At 50.3% G+C, this 14824-nt stretch overlaps 5 protein-coding genes across 5 annotated transcripts; 3 read left to right on the top strand and 2 right to left on the bottom strand.

Moving 5' to 3' along the window:
- Positions 1 to 448: 448 nt before the first annotated feature.
- Positions 449 to 1713, bottom strand: ABOM_006492 (uncharacterized protein; the record flags this gene model as incomplete). Its single annotated transcript, XM_022533621.1, has 3 exons — positions 449 to 1164; positions 1216 to 1568; positions 1625 to 1713. The coding sequence occupies 3 exons, from the start codon at positions 1711 to 1713 to the stop codon at positions 449 to 451; spliced, it is 1158 nt and encodes a 385-aa protein (XP_022389242.1).
- A 2577-nt stretch (positions 1714 to 4290) lies between these two features.
- ABOM_006491 (putative MYND domain protein) lies at positions 4291 to 5967 on the top strand (the record flags this gene model as incomplete). Its single annotated transcript, XM_022533620.1, has 1 exon — positions 4291 to 5967. The coding sequence occupies one exon, from the start codon at positions 4291 to 4293 to the stop codon at positions 5965 to 5967; it is 1677 nt and encodes a 558-aa protein (XP_022389245.1).
- A 767-nt stretch (positions 5968 to 6734) lies between these two features.
- On the bottom strand, positions 6735 to 8965 carry ABOM_006490 (pre-mRNA-splicing factor cwc22; the record flags this gene model as incomplete). Its single annotated transcript, XM_022533619.1, has 2 exons — positions 6735 to 6860; positions 6920 to 8965. 2 exons carry the CDS (start codon positions 8963 to 8965, stop codon positions 6735 to 6737), a joined length of 2172 nt encoding a protein of 723 aa, XP_022389244.1.
- A 73-nt stretch (positions 8966 to 9038) lies between these two features.
- Positions 9039 to 9625, top strand: ABOM_006489 (dolichol phosphate-mannose biosynthesis regulatory protein; the record flags this gene model as incomplete). The annotated part of the gene is made up of 5 exons (XM_022533618.1): positions 9039 to 9069; positions 9125 to 9157; positions 9224 to 9240; positions 9300 to 9380; positions 9437 to 9625. The coding sequence occupies 5 exons, from the start codon at positions 9039 to 9041 to the stop codon at positions 9623 to 9625; spliced, it is 351 nt and encodes a 116-aa protein (XP_022389273.1).
- Positions 9626 to 11343: 1718 nt separating this feature from the next.
- ABOM_006488 (uncharacterized protein) lies at positions 11344 to 14691 on the top strand (the record flags this gene model as incomplete). The annotated part of the gene is made up of 2 exons (XM_022533617.1): positions 11344 to 11537; positions 11610 to 14691. 2 exons carry the CDS (start codon positions 11344 to 11346, stop codon positions 14689 to 14691), a joined length of 3276 nt encoding a protein of 1091 aa, XP_022389274.1.
- Positions 14692 to 14824: the final 133 nt, after the last annotated feature.

Genomic DNA, 14824 nt, shown 5'->3' with positions numbered 1-14824 from the left:
TGGTCTTTTGAAAAAGAAAATTCCTCAGTTAGGGCCCTTGTATAATATAAGACCCCTGTCACTGAAGCAATATTTCATTTCCTTGGATGAACCCTTGGTTTTGGTCCATCTACCCGGTCCAAGTTATCTCTGGTATACTCCAATTACACTTGAAGTTCGACAAAGATGCCAATGGGTAGCAAGGTTCAACATTGCGCCCCTGAGATCCAATATATATATATAACTACTATATGGAACTCATACAGCGTCTGGTAGGGCCTAATGTATACAGAGACTCCATCTGGTTTGGGGTCTTTTGTCTTATACCGCTTAGTTATGGACTTTGGACAGCGTTTTTTTAAGTTAAGGGATAATAACATGCTAGACCTTTTTTTTTTTTAAAAAAAAAAGAAAGAAAGAAAGAAAGAAAGAAAGAAAGAAAAGAAAGTAAGGAGACAAGGTTACGCTATTAATGATTCAGCAATTGCCTTCTTTTGCTTCTGGCCAGCTCACTCAAGTCTTCCTCCGAGATTCTGTGGTCGAGTTTCACAACAAAGTCTGGTGAGTCTAGTTTGCGAGCATAACATCGACCTAGGAACATCACCGTCATCGCAACTAGCTGCAGAACCTGCACCGGCCAGTGCATGATGGACAGGCCGATACTTTGCAGGAGGAACCCGACAATAATAGCGACTGCTACCGGACATGCAATGGCGGTTGATGGACAAGAGCTGAGAGGCCGATGTGCCCAGACAAGCTCTTTCTTTATGATCTTCCCAATAACATATGCTTCTGTTTTCAGGGCTGTGTTCTTTTGCTGGATCCAGATAGCGAGTGTGTTTTGCTTGCGAGGGTTCCAGATTGTGACATGCTCCGATGTATCGATGACTTTGGCTGTGTAGGCAAGTCCAAGACACAGGAGCGTGGTCCCTGCGGACACAAAAGTGAATGATATGATACGCACAGCTCGTGTCGCTGTGATAAAGTACCTGACCCTCACTGGATTATAGAAAGCCGTTAGGGCAGATACCACTACAACACTGCTTTGCAGGAGTATCCCAATAATTGTGAGAAAAAGCAGCTTCCGGGCCCTGTTATACGGCCCGAGGTTCAGTGAAAGATTCGGCGATAATTCTGTTTCGGGTTTTCCAGACCAGGGTGGTTCGGCCCTGATAGTCCTGCTTGCTGCTCCAGATTAGTATACAGGAAGAGCAGCATCAGAGAATATGGAATCACCTTTTCTGACCAGTGCGCGAGACGTGGGCTGGAGGTTTCCATCGTATATCCACTCTTCCACGGGTGCTGATTCGGACGATGGTAGAAGTTTCCTTTCGACGCCGTGGCCGTTCCAGATCTCACAGACTTCTTCGGATGTCGATGAGAGTAGCTCTTTTTCTATCACATCGCGTTCCTCTGGAGGGTAGACAGCAAGACCTCTCAGAAATTTATTGGGTTTGGAAACTCTGATGATTGCCTTAAGGGCAAACGGCACCCCCGTTGGGACCATTGAGAATACCACCCAATCGCAGACGCTGACCGATTGGGATAAATAGCGATATGTGAAATCTTGTCCAAGGAGTGCGAAGAAGCTATTTGAGGGTTAGTCTGGAGAAGGCAGTCTGTATGAACTAGCTCAGGAACTGACGGTGTGATGCCTCCTAAGAGATTACCGGTAATGGCATCTCCTTCTGTGAAGTTGGTGTCGCAGTTTTCAGTACATTTAACTGGCGCCATGATATATATATATATCTCATGCGTTCCGATACAGTGGGCAAGAAGATGCTGGTATGATGTATCGCTGTCCCAGTTGATCATACGGAGAATAGGCTTCCTGGAAGTTGAGCGCTTTCTAATATGTAACCCCGGTTACTTGCCATTGAAGTGATAAAAGGGCCCCTGATGCTTACATGACTTGCTTCATGACAGTCTAGACCACTGAAATTGTAAATGGCTGAGTTCTATGTCTGACGTTAGACTATCTGAGTCTACATGGAGAGACCATTCCCATTGCAAGAGGTGGACTGACACATGGTTCAGCGGTTCCAGTGCGATTTATGCACCATAGAATCAGTTTTTCACCTGTGTCCCACCAAGAACTCGAACCATCGATCATATTAAGTCGGTTAGATGTCAGATTCCTTAGTTTGTGTAAGTAAGGTTGAGCCATTCGTGTTGGTGTATTCCAGTCACCCCACTACCCATAATGAATCCTTTCCACTGTTTCCAGCATACACTAAAGGTCTCCCACCGTAAGCGACCACAGGGATTGAAAACAAATAGAATTCAGAAGGGAAAAAAAAAGGAAAAGAAAAGAACAAGGCGCATACCACCTAGCTATAAGTAGCCAACTATTTTCCAAGGTCCTGCGAGAAAATATACAAGTATACCTTAAAAAAGAAGCAGTCGTAAACTGCTACCGCGAACTATCTACAATCTAGCAAGCCAAATTAACACAGAGAGTTATATATCACCACTGCACAGGAGTCCTACAGATGGCGATAACCGGTAGCGGTGCAAAATTCTGGTCTTACTGCTGCGGTCAGTGACCTCCTACATCTACCCTCCCATTTCTAAATACATTCTACTCCAGATATCATCTACATCATAGCCTTCCCATGCTGGCTATATCGATGGCCATTCAAACACGTCCCCCCAGGCCACGAAGGCTCATACTGCGGAACGGTCAAGTTACTGAAACCCTCCGACCAGGCGACATCAAATTCGCCAATCCTTTCACATCGCCAATGGAGACCATCGACATGCGATTCCAAACAACAGAACTACCCAAGATAGACCTCTGCACAAACTGCGGCAAGATCACCGTGCGTCCCCGTGTCTGCTATTCCATATTTGACCCAACCAGAGCCCTCGGCGTGACGGCAGATATTGAGAGCATGATTGGACTGCTCGTCTCAAAGTACCTGGCCAGTAGAGTGATACATCTCAGCTTCGCGGATGCGAAGCTGTATCTCTTTCGAACCCATGAGCCGTTTTCGAACTATCCAGCGGATAGCCCCGGGAACCCTGGGCAGCGTGCGCTGGATACGTGGATTGCGGGTTGGAGGAGTGGGTATAGCGCGAAGTCGAAGGAAGTGGCTATCATGGGGTCGCCGAATGATAGATTGTGTCTTTTGGTTGATGAGGTTAATGCGCAGCTGAGTAGGGTCGGGACTGAGTTGAATTGTTTGACATTTCGTGTTGTTGATGATTCTAGTGGGTAGGTTGTTGTTTGTTATTTCATATGGCTGAAGGAGCTCGGTGGATAATAGTCTGCTTTGTAGATATACATTCGCATGTCATTTTATATACTTTGCTTACTCAATCTATGAAACTATTGCTAGTTCTCGAAAGTTGATCAAACACCTCATAGAAGTATCGAGTACGTGGGTCGTGATATCGAACTACAAAATCAATGTACTAGCAGATAGCCGGTCAAGATATATATTATAATGATGAATCAACAAACCAGCCTTTTCGGGCTTATTACGGACAACTTATTCACCAGAGGTCATGACGAAGTTTTTGTTTGGCCGAGTATAGACATTGATTCAAATACATGGCAAAGAATGCATGTCCTGACCAGATGGTCTCTCATTGAGCCTTTATCACGTAGGCCGGAAAAGCGACTTTGCCTGATAAACAAATCACCATGTCTCATCAACAGTTGGCCATGACCCGATGGTACTAATGCATACTCTAGCAAGGCTTTTATGACTCAAATTACCAAATCGAATATCTCTATGATCGATAGCCTCACTCTGTCTGAGAAACGAACGTGAGGGGAGACCTATACGAGACCCGCAATAAACCAAATTGACGAGCTATACAGTCTAAGAAAGACTATCATAATTGCTGCACAACTCGAAATTAGAGCGAGTGAGTCTTCTCCAGAGGATCCAGCTGTCTTACAGGGTTGATTTCGACTGCTATTCCAGTTTGAACCTTGGGGTGAGATAACTTCATAACCCCTACTTGACCTTCCTAATATGGGTAATATAGGGCAAATTCTGTTATCATCACGTGGCGATAGACATCTCCCCGCATTCTTTTTCTTTTTCTTCTCTTTTCATACATTGATTTTTCACTGAAACAAGAAAGCCTCGATGGTTTGGTCAGCTATATACATCAATTTTTGAATATCGTGGTGCTGCGCAACAAGCCCGGCCAAGCCGTCAGATCTGACAGGGAGGCGATCTCTTTCAACCTAAATACAGCCAACAATTGGCCTTCATCCCACTTTTACCCCACGTTTTGAACAGAAGAAGTGAAATAGCCACAGTCATCCTAGATACTTGAGTCTTCATATCAAAGATGAACGACATCCTTCAATCACGCTCGGAAGCAACCGCCCGTCTCTACGCGGACCCTCATAACCCACATCTTCACCTCGAACGAGGACTACTCCATGAGCAATTAGGATTTGCGGATTTAGCATCCGCGGACGCGTACCGTGCTCTTTCACTGTTGGAGTCTGTTGTTGACCCCGATGGATGTGAGTTCCATGCTCGACGGAAGATAGATACTCAAGCTCAGGCTGCAAAGGAGGGGGAGCAGGAAACTCAAGATGACGAAGACGACGACGACTCATATGTCGCTACGACACAAGACGAGTATGACGAAATCATTGGGACTGTATATGCTTTGCTCGTTCGGAGCTTGGTCAATTGCCGGTGTTATAGAGACGCATTTGAATTCTGCATGCGTGGTTTGTCGTTGCTTGGAAGTATGGAAAAGTGTGATGGTAAAGCTGTGGATACCCTCAAGGAGCAGCTGAGTGCAATTCAGAAAGTATACATTTCTCAACGACCAGACTCTGTTAAGGACAATGGAGCCGCGGAAGTGAACATCAACCCCAGTGCTCTGAATGCGCAGGGCTTCGCGCGGAGGGTCCTGTACCCCTGGAACGAGCACGAGCCGGACAGAAAGGCCCCCGAGACACTCAAGCTGCTCAATGACAGACTGAAAGATGTTGCGCCCAAATGTGAAGTGCGGGCTGTTGCCCTGCCTGCTCTCCACGGCACCACTGACGAAGGAACCTCGTCAGAGGGCGAGGTCTCTATCCAACTAGGCCTCTTCGCCAAAGAAGACATCGCCCCCGGCGAGATCATCCTTCGCGAAAACTCCCTCCTCACAGCCACCAACAGACTCCATGACGACCTGTGCGACGCCTGCAACGCCCCACTACCTGACCTGGCATCCGAGAACCCCCCCGTCGCTTGCACAGACTGCGACGACACAATCTTCTGCAGCCAAACATGTCACGACCAAGCACAGGAAACTTACCACGGCGCCCTCTGCGGCCTGATGGAGAATCTCGAATCCATCGGTAAAGACATCCCCGACCCTAAAGACAAAGCCGACTACCTGTACCTCCTCCTCCTGGGCCGGGCAGTTGCCATGGCCGCAACGCAGGACGTGCATCCTCTCGACCTCCCCGAGATCAAGTACATCTGGGGCGACTTCCACGACCTTGAAGACTCATCCGCAGGCTCCGACGACCCCACCGCCACCCTGCCCTTCTCCTTCCACCTCAATATCCTCCAGCCCATGCGCATCCTCGAGGAAATGGAACTAGATCCTTACGAGGCCCTTTCCCGCTACGATACCTGGGTGCTTAATACACTCTATGCTAAATTCCGCGGCACCGCATCTGGTCGTCTTTCTACCTGGGATGGTGGTCCGGAGCTCTGTGCTGTGCATCCGCTCTGGTGTCTTGCGAATCACTGCTGTGATCCGAATGTGAGGTGGGAGTGGGGTGGTGAGATTACCTTCCGGGCTAGGACGGAGTCTGAACGCCCTGTTTGGAAGAGGACTGGTACCGGGGAGGAGCAGACGCCGTCCAGGAACGAGGGGATCAAGGCTGACCAGGAGATCTTGAATCATTACTGTGATATTGGACTGAGTGTCAAGGAGAGAAGGGAATGGGCTAGAGGCGCATTGGGTGGGTTGTGTTTGTGCGAAAGGTGTTTGTGGGAGGCCGCCGAGTAGATTTGTTTACATTGTTATTTCCTTGGGGGAGTTTGCGTGAAAAAGATAAGATGGGTTGGATTGTTGAGTTGATACCCTAGATATAATAGATGCTGTACCCGAAAAGCTATTGCTATAGTTTTGCGTTTTATATAGAAAGCTAGACTTGCGACTGAAGCCAGGTGAACATGTGGATCATGTGCAGTGACTCCACTGCCTTTTTTGCTATCGTGAACCTAAACGCAGGGTAGTACAAATACACCTAAGAAACCGAGCCTTTTAACCAGTCCTAACAAATAACTCATGACCTGCGGTCAACATCAAATAATGGAATTCTTTGTATGCGTCTTAAGAGGCATTTTCATGTCATTTTTACAACAACCCATCACCATTTAAATTAGATATAGTCAGCGGCGCGGCCCCGACGAGGAGGAGTCCGGGACGGCGATCTACGCCGAGGGGGCGAGCGAGACGGTGATCGGGAATCCGAGTACCGGCGTCTTCTTTGATCACGTCGCGATCGTGCGGGGCTCGGGGAACGTGACGCTGAAGCATCACGGGCGCGCCGAGCCGGGGCTGCCTTGCGAGGTGAACGCGACGATGCGCGTTTAGAGCGGGGAGGAGATAAAGACTCAGACGAGTAGCGCCTGCCTCGTGCCTCGCGCCGAGGTGGAGTAACAGATCTGGACACCGATCTGGAGTAGCTTCGGTTCCTACGACTGTAACCCCGTTTCTCGGGTGTAACGGACCGAGACGGTGAACGTCGAGAGGAGCGCGAGTCATAAGACTTAGCGCGAGTCCGTCTGGGGGAAGTACGAGAGACCGGCGACCTTTTGGGTGACCGGGATCGACTGTAAGAAACAGAGCGCCGGCGACTTCGCGACACTGGCGACCTGGAGCGTGAAGGCGTGTAGCTATAGCTCCGGCGAGAAGATCCGGAGATGGATCGTGAGTAAGACCGGCCCCGACTGACCGAGCGGCGGCGGCCTCGGCCCGGCGAAGGCGAACGGGAGTATGAATAGGAGCGCGAGCGCGAGCGCGAGTGACGGGGGCCAGTGCACGTGGAGCAAGATGAGCGAGAGCTGACAGATTCAGCGTCTGACTCTGGAGTAGCATCGCGGGCAGGGAGAGCTGGAACTGTCGGCTTGGGGAGGTTCTTCAGGTATTCACGCATGTCCTCTGTCAGAATACCAAAGCCGATACTTGTGAAATAGTTGATAGAAAAGCGGGTGTTGCGAGGGTTATCTGTTGGGAAGAGACCCTCAAAGCTCGGACGAAGTATCTCATCTCTCGTGCGCTCCTGCAACTTCTGGAGACCAAGGTGCTCTCCTAGGTCTTGGAAGAGAATCTTGATAAAAATACGACTGCTTGAAGTGGTCTCTTCTTCATTGAGGTGGATCACGGACATAACATGCCAGCCGATGGCGTCTGTGCTGAACATATGGCCGAAAAAGCGGGCAATATTGCGCAACTTATTGGTCTCGAATCGATGGATCGTGTCGTAGTACTTGGCGAAAGCAGCCTCAAAAAGGTCACACCAAAGACGATTGATCTTGGAAAACCGCTCACCAATCAAACCGTAGAACTTGGAGTATGTTCTTTCTTGAGAACAACACTCAATGATCATCGCCGGAAGTTCAGGCTCCAGGCCAGGTGGCAGTGAGATCTTCATCAGTTTATGACAGCATTCTTCGAAATCAATGCTGGACATGATAGTCAAGTAGATGGTCCTCCGCAGGTTGACGAGGTCCGTGTTGCTTTGGTCTTTGATATCCATCTGCCGCTCTTCTTCGGCTTCTTCGTCAGAGCTCTCATCGGTCTCGTCCTCATCTTCTTCGTCATCACTACCTTCACCTAAGATCTCAGCCTTCAGTTTCTTGTAAGCATCTTCGTGTTCCTCCCATTGCGGGTCGTATTTGAAAATATTGAGGGTATCTTGAGTTTCAATCTCATCGTCAAGACCAACACGGTGTGTGATCTGATCTTCTTCCTCTACCAGATCAAGTTCATCCTTGACCGCCGGGTTGTCTTTATAACGGTCTTTACGGACTTGGAACAAGACCTCAATCATGTACTGGACTCTTTTATCGATATCGGCTTCGTGGAGGATGTTTCTGAACTGATCGAACACCGCCAGGGCAATAGGACCGCTCATTTCCTCCAAATGCTGTCCGACTTCCCTTGTGAGGCCGACGGCAATCTCCACACTGTCATCTGTGGGTTTGTGGAGCAGGAGAAGAAGAACTTGAGCTGCAAGCATCTCATGTACCACCTGTTGGTTGCACAAATGAGCGATGAAAGTCGTCGACGATATACAGACTGCCTTGTCATTTCTTTTGAACGCTTTGCGGAACTGGACGATCAATCGATTAAGCAGAAGCTCGCCAACTTGAGGAAGTTTGGTGTTGACGATAGCCGCCATCGCAGCGTAAATTGGCGTGAACGGCAAGCTGGCAGCTTGGGCTTTCATGATGCTCCTGCAAAACAGCCCGCGTCCTCGTACTAAGTTTTCGCCGAAAAGTTCTGGCACAATAAATTTGATATTTGAGACGTTGACTTTGTTGATAAGACCGTTGATCGATTTCTTCAAAGCTTCCCATGCCATACGCTGGTATTCTTTGCTCGTCTTATCTGTGATCTGGGCTTGCAGCGCACGGAGTCGAGCAGGGGGAATATAAGTTCCTCCCGACCGCATATTCAGAAGCTTCTCATATTCTGCTTTGGCTGAAGCCTGTTTTTCTTCCTCCGTCATCGGTTTCCGCGCGGCCTCCTGCTTCTCATGTTGGCGGACACGCTCCGCAAGTTGTCGTTCTCGCTCAATGGCACGTTCAGGGTCAATTCGTGGCGCGTCGCCATCTTCTTTGATAGAGTCACCTGGAGGCGACCGGCGACGAGTGGGAGAAGGCGAACGAGAGGGGGGCGAGCGTTTTCGTGAGCCCGATGCTTTTGGAGAATAGGATGTGCCAGGTGGAGGTGTGGGCACTCGCACCGCCGACTGCAATACGACCGGGTCTGTCATCGTTCCGTACAGATCCCCAGATCACCCTGGGACCTCAATAAAGGAAGAGTGACTCTTGAGTCAAGTTGCGAAAATGTTGATGGTTGAGCTCCGTCGGACAGAACGTGAGGCGGCGAAGGGTAAAGTCTTAGCGTTCGGATCGGGTCACGTGTCACTCAGGAGCCAAGCTGTTCGTGTTGATGCGATGGGATGGTCTGTCCATGCCCACCTTTCAGGCCAGCAGCTCTTCGCAATTACTCTCTTAGGTCTACCCTATAGATTTGTTCACCATTATGGTAAGAAGAAACTAGTCTGCATCGTTATATTTTCATATGCTGATTGTCGCTTTTTCTAGCTGGGCCAACTCGTCGGATCCGCCATGCTCTTGGCCGCTACCGCAATCTTTCTCTACTACACGGCCTGGACTCTTCTCATGGTAAGTCCCCGTCTATGCCTTTTGGGATTTACGTGCACTTATTAACAAGGTGATAGCCATTTGTCGACCCGGACCACCCCCTCCATGACCTTTTCCCTCCTCGTGTATGGGCTATCCGCATCCCTGTCATCCTTACTCTCCTCGGATCGGCTGTGGTTGGTACATTCATCGGAATCGTCATGATCAACAGCAACAAGAAGAAGGCGGCCAAGGCCAAGGCTGCGGCAGCGAAGAAGAAGACTTGAGAAGTTGCAATAGGCGCGAACTTTGGTGTGTGCGCAGGGGGGACCTAGATGCGTCGGAACAGGTGTCATATACATTGTAACAATACACGTCATATCGCTTTTGATTCCTGGAGTATGCATGCATGCAACTTCCACGCTCTTCCCTATTATACTCACAATGGAATCTTCCTTGAACCTATCACGTGGTGCGATTCAAAGACACCGGCGACGGACTGATAGGTCAATCCAAGTTGGAAGATATCACATGAGGTTGGGGAACCCCAAAGGGGTAACTCCCCAAAGTAGCCCATATAAGCGTGAGGACCCGACGGATGGACTTCCAATGTGATTTAATTAAACCTCCACCGTCATGCCTCAGTCACCGCTTGATGATGTGCCAATGATAATCAGGGACCTTGCAGATGACGGCGAGTAGGTACTAGTATGTGGTGCGGACCTACCGGACAGAACATTCCTGATGATTCATAGTATTTGGTTGATATGGAAGTACCAGTGACGGCTAGACCCGGATCGTCCACGGAAGAATTTCGAAGCTGAGGAAGTTTCCTTCCAGTTGACTGTGGCTTTGCCATCGCCCCCTTCCATGTCCAAGTGGTAAGGGCTCTTTGGCTGCATCATTCAGGCAAATCACGTGGCGCCTGCTGACCCGTGTTCAAACGCGTGTGGTTTGCATTGTTTGTCCGGGGGGCCCCTCATGCGACCTGCAGGGCAAACCAATAATTTGCCTGGATCATGGTGGATGGATCGTCATTTGAGTGCCGAGTGGCTGTGGGAATGAGGAGTGGGGGGGCCTTCCTCTCATTCTAAGAGGAGGGGGGCGGATGACTCCATACTTATCTTTTTGGTTTGCAGACTGCAAGGCAAGCGCGGTATTCCGTAGATCCAAGGTCCGGATGGACAAAGGCACGTTAGGCAGTCCAAAACTGGCGTCATACCCTGACGGTCACCGTCTCAAACGGACCAATCATCCCCCGATCCTCGTCATGTGCCGGCCTGGGGACCTCACCGAGGTTACCGGGCTTTACCATACCGTACCGTACCTGCCGACCGCATCTAGTTCCGCCCAACTAATAGTAGTCTATTCGTGGTCGGTCACCACTAAGGTTAACTAAATCTGGGACTGATAGGAGATAAGTCAGCCTACCCATGGGGATGTCATCCATACTCCTGACCTGACCCCCTCCCCCTCTCCCTCCATGTTCTTCCCCAACCTCTCTTTCTATTTACTCAAACAACAACTGACTTCTTTAACCAAACTGTCTTCTTTGTATCCGGTATATCTATCATCTTGTACATTTTGTAACTCGTGTTCCACTTCCATACATCCACTCCGGATTCTCGGACGAACGGTATAAGCAGCGCTTCCGTCTCGCCCTAATCTCCGAAGCTACAAGCGTATCTTGACTCTGGATACGCTGTTGCTTTGTTAACCCTTATTCCCACGCGCACCGAAGCCGCTTTCCATTTCATATTCATATATCTAAATTTTCTTTTCAATATCCATACATGTACGTATTGTTTTGCCCTCTCGACTGCTGGGTGAGTCATACTAACGGGTATGTTTGTTGATAGTCAACAGCCGATACCCTACCTCCGCGACAAGTCTTTGCCACCGATAACGTCGCGAGACCCCCCCGTTCTCAGACCTTATCACGGGTCCTGAGAGCGGTTTTTCTTATCGAGATCGTCTTGCCTCCACGAGGCAATCCTTCCATTTCATGCCCCCGGCAGCTTCGGACGATCTATTCCGCCAGCAGAGCCGGTCCGTCGGTGACCCTAGCCCACCCCTAGAGGATTTGAACCAACCCCCCCCGGAGAATGATCAGAGCGGAAAGAAGAAAAAGGGCAAGGCCGGATCCAAGGGGAAGACAAAGACAGCTAAGGCTGCAGCAAAGGCACCGCCGGAAGACTTGTAAGCACAGAGCACCGCGAATTTGCCGCTTGGTCCATCAGATCACTGACTTGAAATACCCAAAATGCACAGGATACCAGCCTCTCCGCCTCTACAGGCTGAACCGTCGTCATGTCCAGACCCTCCGTTGGCTTCTGAACGTCCCAGCAATATAGTCTCGCCGGTTCTAGATGCACTTGGCTCCCTTAATGACTCACCAGAGAATGATCTAGCGTATCGTACCGATAGCTGGGCAAAGTCTATCCCATTTGGGAAGAGCCCACCGAACGACGTTAGTGACAGCGAAATCGCGAATGGGTCTCCCTTTGCCTTCCCCTCAAATCCGGAAAAGGGCGGTTTTAGCCACCCCTCTTCAACGTCGCCTCTTCCCAGGGCAAGGCCTTTGAGCTATGGCAACGGGTACTTGACTAGTGACCTATCTCGACAGCAGTCTGTAGATAGGCACAAAAGCCACTCCGTCAGTGGCCCATTCAGTAACCCGATTCCGTTGCCGCACTTGCCCCAGGCCCATTTCTATGGAGCACCTGATATCGACCTCCCACTCGTGTCTGGCCAGAACAGGCAGTCGACAGGTGAAAAATATTCTTTCTGTTCCTTTGACACGATCTACAGCCCTTCGTCCAAGTCGTCGAAAATGGGAACTAGTGTTCTTGTTGTGGGCACTGATGGATCTTTGGAAGTCCTCGCAGTGGAGGACCGTAAAACACGATTAATTGGGAAGCTGGCTGGTCTCAATGGTCGTGTGATAGACGCCAAAATCCTGGCCTGCAATTTACCCAATGACTCGTGCTCAGCATCCAGACCACATGTCGCTGTCATTATCCATGGTCCATGTGGACTACCTGACGATGACACTCGCGGCTCTTCTGTGGGTTCGGAAGTGAATGAGGTGCCTCCTACGCTCATTGGGCGCCAGCATCCTGCTGAGAGGCGCTCGGTGAAAGATGATGCCAGATATTACCAGACACGCGTCGAAATATATTCGCTCAGAACAGGGGAGCACATCACGACTCTATTCACAATGAAGCCTTCCCCGTACTTTGAGAGTATTCCTGGACTGCCTGCAATTGCACCTTCCCCCGCCGGAAATTTGAAGCTCTTCGCGGGAGGCAACTATGTAGTTTTGGCATCTGGAGCTAGCGGTGAGGTATTCATCTACAACATGAATGGGTACCAGTGCTTGGGTAAAACATGGACGAGTATTCGCTCACGGGAATCCCGGCGTTATTCAACTTCTTCAAGCTCAACAGATCCTGATGGATCTCGGACTGACTCTCCATCTGGAATTGCTAACACCGACAGCCCTATCGTTGCGCTAAAGGGAAGATGGCTGGCAATCGTCCCGCCGTCGTCCACGTATAGGGCGTCGCTTCCAGGGACGGTTCCTCCGTCGTTGATCCAGGGCAAAGTCTATGGCCTTGACAATCGTAATCCTCCAGCAAGGCCAGCAATAACGTGCGCTACAGACATTGGCGAGGGCCCAAGCTTCTTTGACAAGGTAGCAAGAGGGGTGACGCAGGAGATTGTGAGAGGCGCAAGATGGATGGGTGACCAGGGGCTTCAAGCGTGGAATAATTATTGGAATAAAGACCAGCTCCAATCTTCTGCACCGCGGCGCTCTCCCACCTTGGGAGATTTGCCACAGGGATACAGCGCCTTCCCACCTACTCATGCCCAAGATACTCATGCTAACACACCTGCGGAGCCTGACATTGTTTCAATCATGGACTTGAAAAGGCTTGAAGACGGCAATGAGACAAAGGCCGCGCTATTCAACCCCGTTGCCACGTTCCAGCCTCCCGAAGGATGTAGCTTCCTCTCCTTTTCGCCTAATGGATTGATGCTACTTACGGCGAGCACGAACGGAGACGTTCAACACGTCTGGGATCTCATGCAAGCTAAATACTGTCGAGCCGGGGCATTTTTGTCAGAGGATTCCGTGAACACGTGTGCCAATGTGCGCCAAATCGCACGGTACACGCGTTTGACAAAATCCTACATTGTCGACGTGATTTGGTGCCCTCCTTCTGGAGACCGATTGGCAGTTATTACTCGGAAAGGAACAGTACATGTCTTTGATCTACCGCGAAGTGCTTTCCAATGGCCTCCATTCCGACGGGCTCGCCCAACATCTAGTAAACCGCCGGTGCCGGACCAATCAACGGATGAGTTGTCTGACAAAGCGACCCCGGTGAACCCTCTATCAGCGGCGTTCAAGCTCGTTGGGGGCAAGACGCAGCCTATAATCGCGGCAGTTAGAGGTCGTACTGCAAGTGCCGGTGGGGCTTTACCTGCAGTAGGGGGATTTTCATCGTCTGCTGGGGTTCGAGGCGGGAAAGTAGTTGCTGCTGGCCTCAGCAAATCCATGGGAGCAGCCACTGGGACAGTCAACACCCTCCGCCACGCTGGGGAAAACCGCTTACACGGGCTGGCCCGTGGCCCAGCTGCGTCTCGTGTCACTTGGATTACGAATAAAGACCAGGTATTTTTAGGCTTGGTGGACAGCGGGCACTTCCGGCTCTACAGGGTGCGACGTACTATGTCTACTCAGAAGAATCGGCAGCTCCAATCCGTGGTAGGAGGCAAGGAGATTGAATTCCGGCTGCCCCCCGTTCTGCAGGCGCCCTGCGGTCCTATGCCGGTTAGCGCATTTAATGTGGAGACCCCCGTTCGCGCATCGCTGGCCTTGCCTTCTTCCAATCCACGGCCGTCTCTTGTATCCAAACTTAAATGCCAGCCTCTCTCCCAGGCGGAGATTGAGACAAACGCACCTTACCAACCTTTCCACACCGACCAGCGGGTTAGTCTCTACGTGTATCCGGAAATTGGACATGCGGACGAACCATCAAATCTGCCTACTGGCAACTGGGTATTTGGTGAGAACCTGCCCATGACCAGAATACATGTGCGCCCATTCAGCGCTGGTGGCGATGATGATGACGACGAGATGCATGAACACCAACTGGGCTCTGGTGGCGAGATGGAGAATCTAATCAGTCTTGGCAACAGTACGGGGCTTCCTGAAGAGGTCGTGATTACCACACGCAGAAAGAAGAGACATGGCTCGTCGTTTCCTTCGGCTGGTTCTGGAGGCGACGATGGCTTCTTTGAAGATGACTGCGACTTCTTGGATTTCGCCCGGGATCGGGTCTAATTGCATTATAATCTTTTTGTTCGGAGGTATATTGAAACGCAATGACATGCAGTTAGTTTAGACATTACAGCGGTTTCGGCGTTGGTCTTCTTTCTTACTTGTCTCTCCCTACTCATCTCAGTGGCATTGGCTA

Source organism: Aspergillus bombycis (assembly GCF_001792695.1).
Source record: "Aspergillus bombycis strain NRRL26010 chromosome Unknown contig00041, whole genome shotgun sequence".
NCBI classification, from domain to species: Eukaryota; Fungi; Ascomycota; class Eurotiomycetes; order Eurotiales; family Aspergillaceae; genus Aspergillus; species Aspergillus bombycis.
The sequence above is the reverse complement of the archived record's forward strand: the minus strand, read 5'-3'. Positions and strand labels throughout refer to the sequence as shown.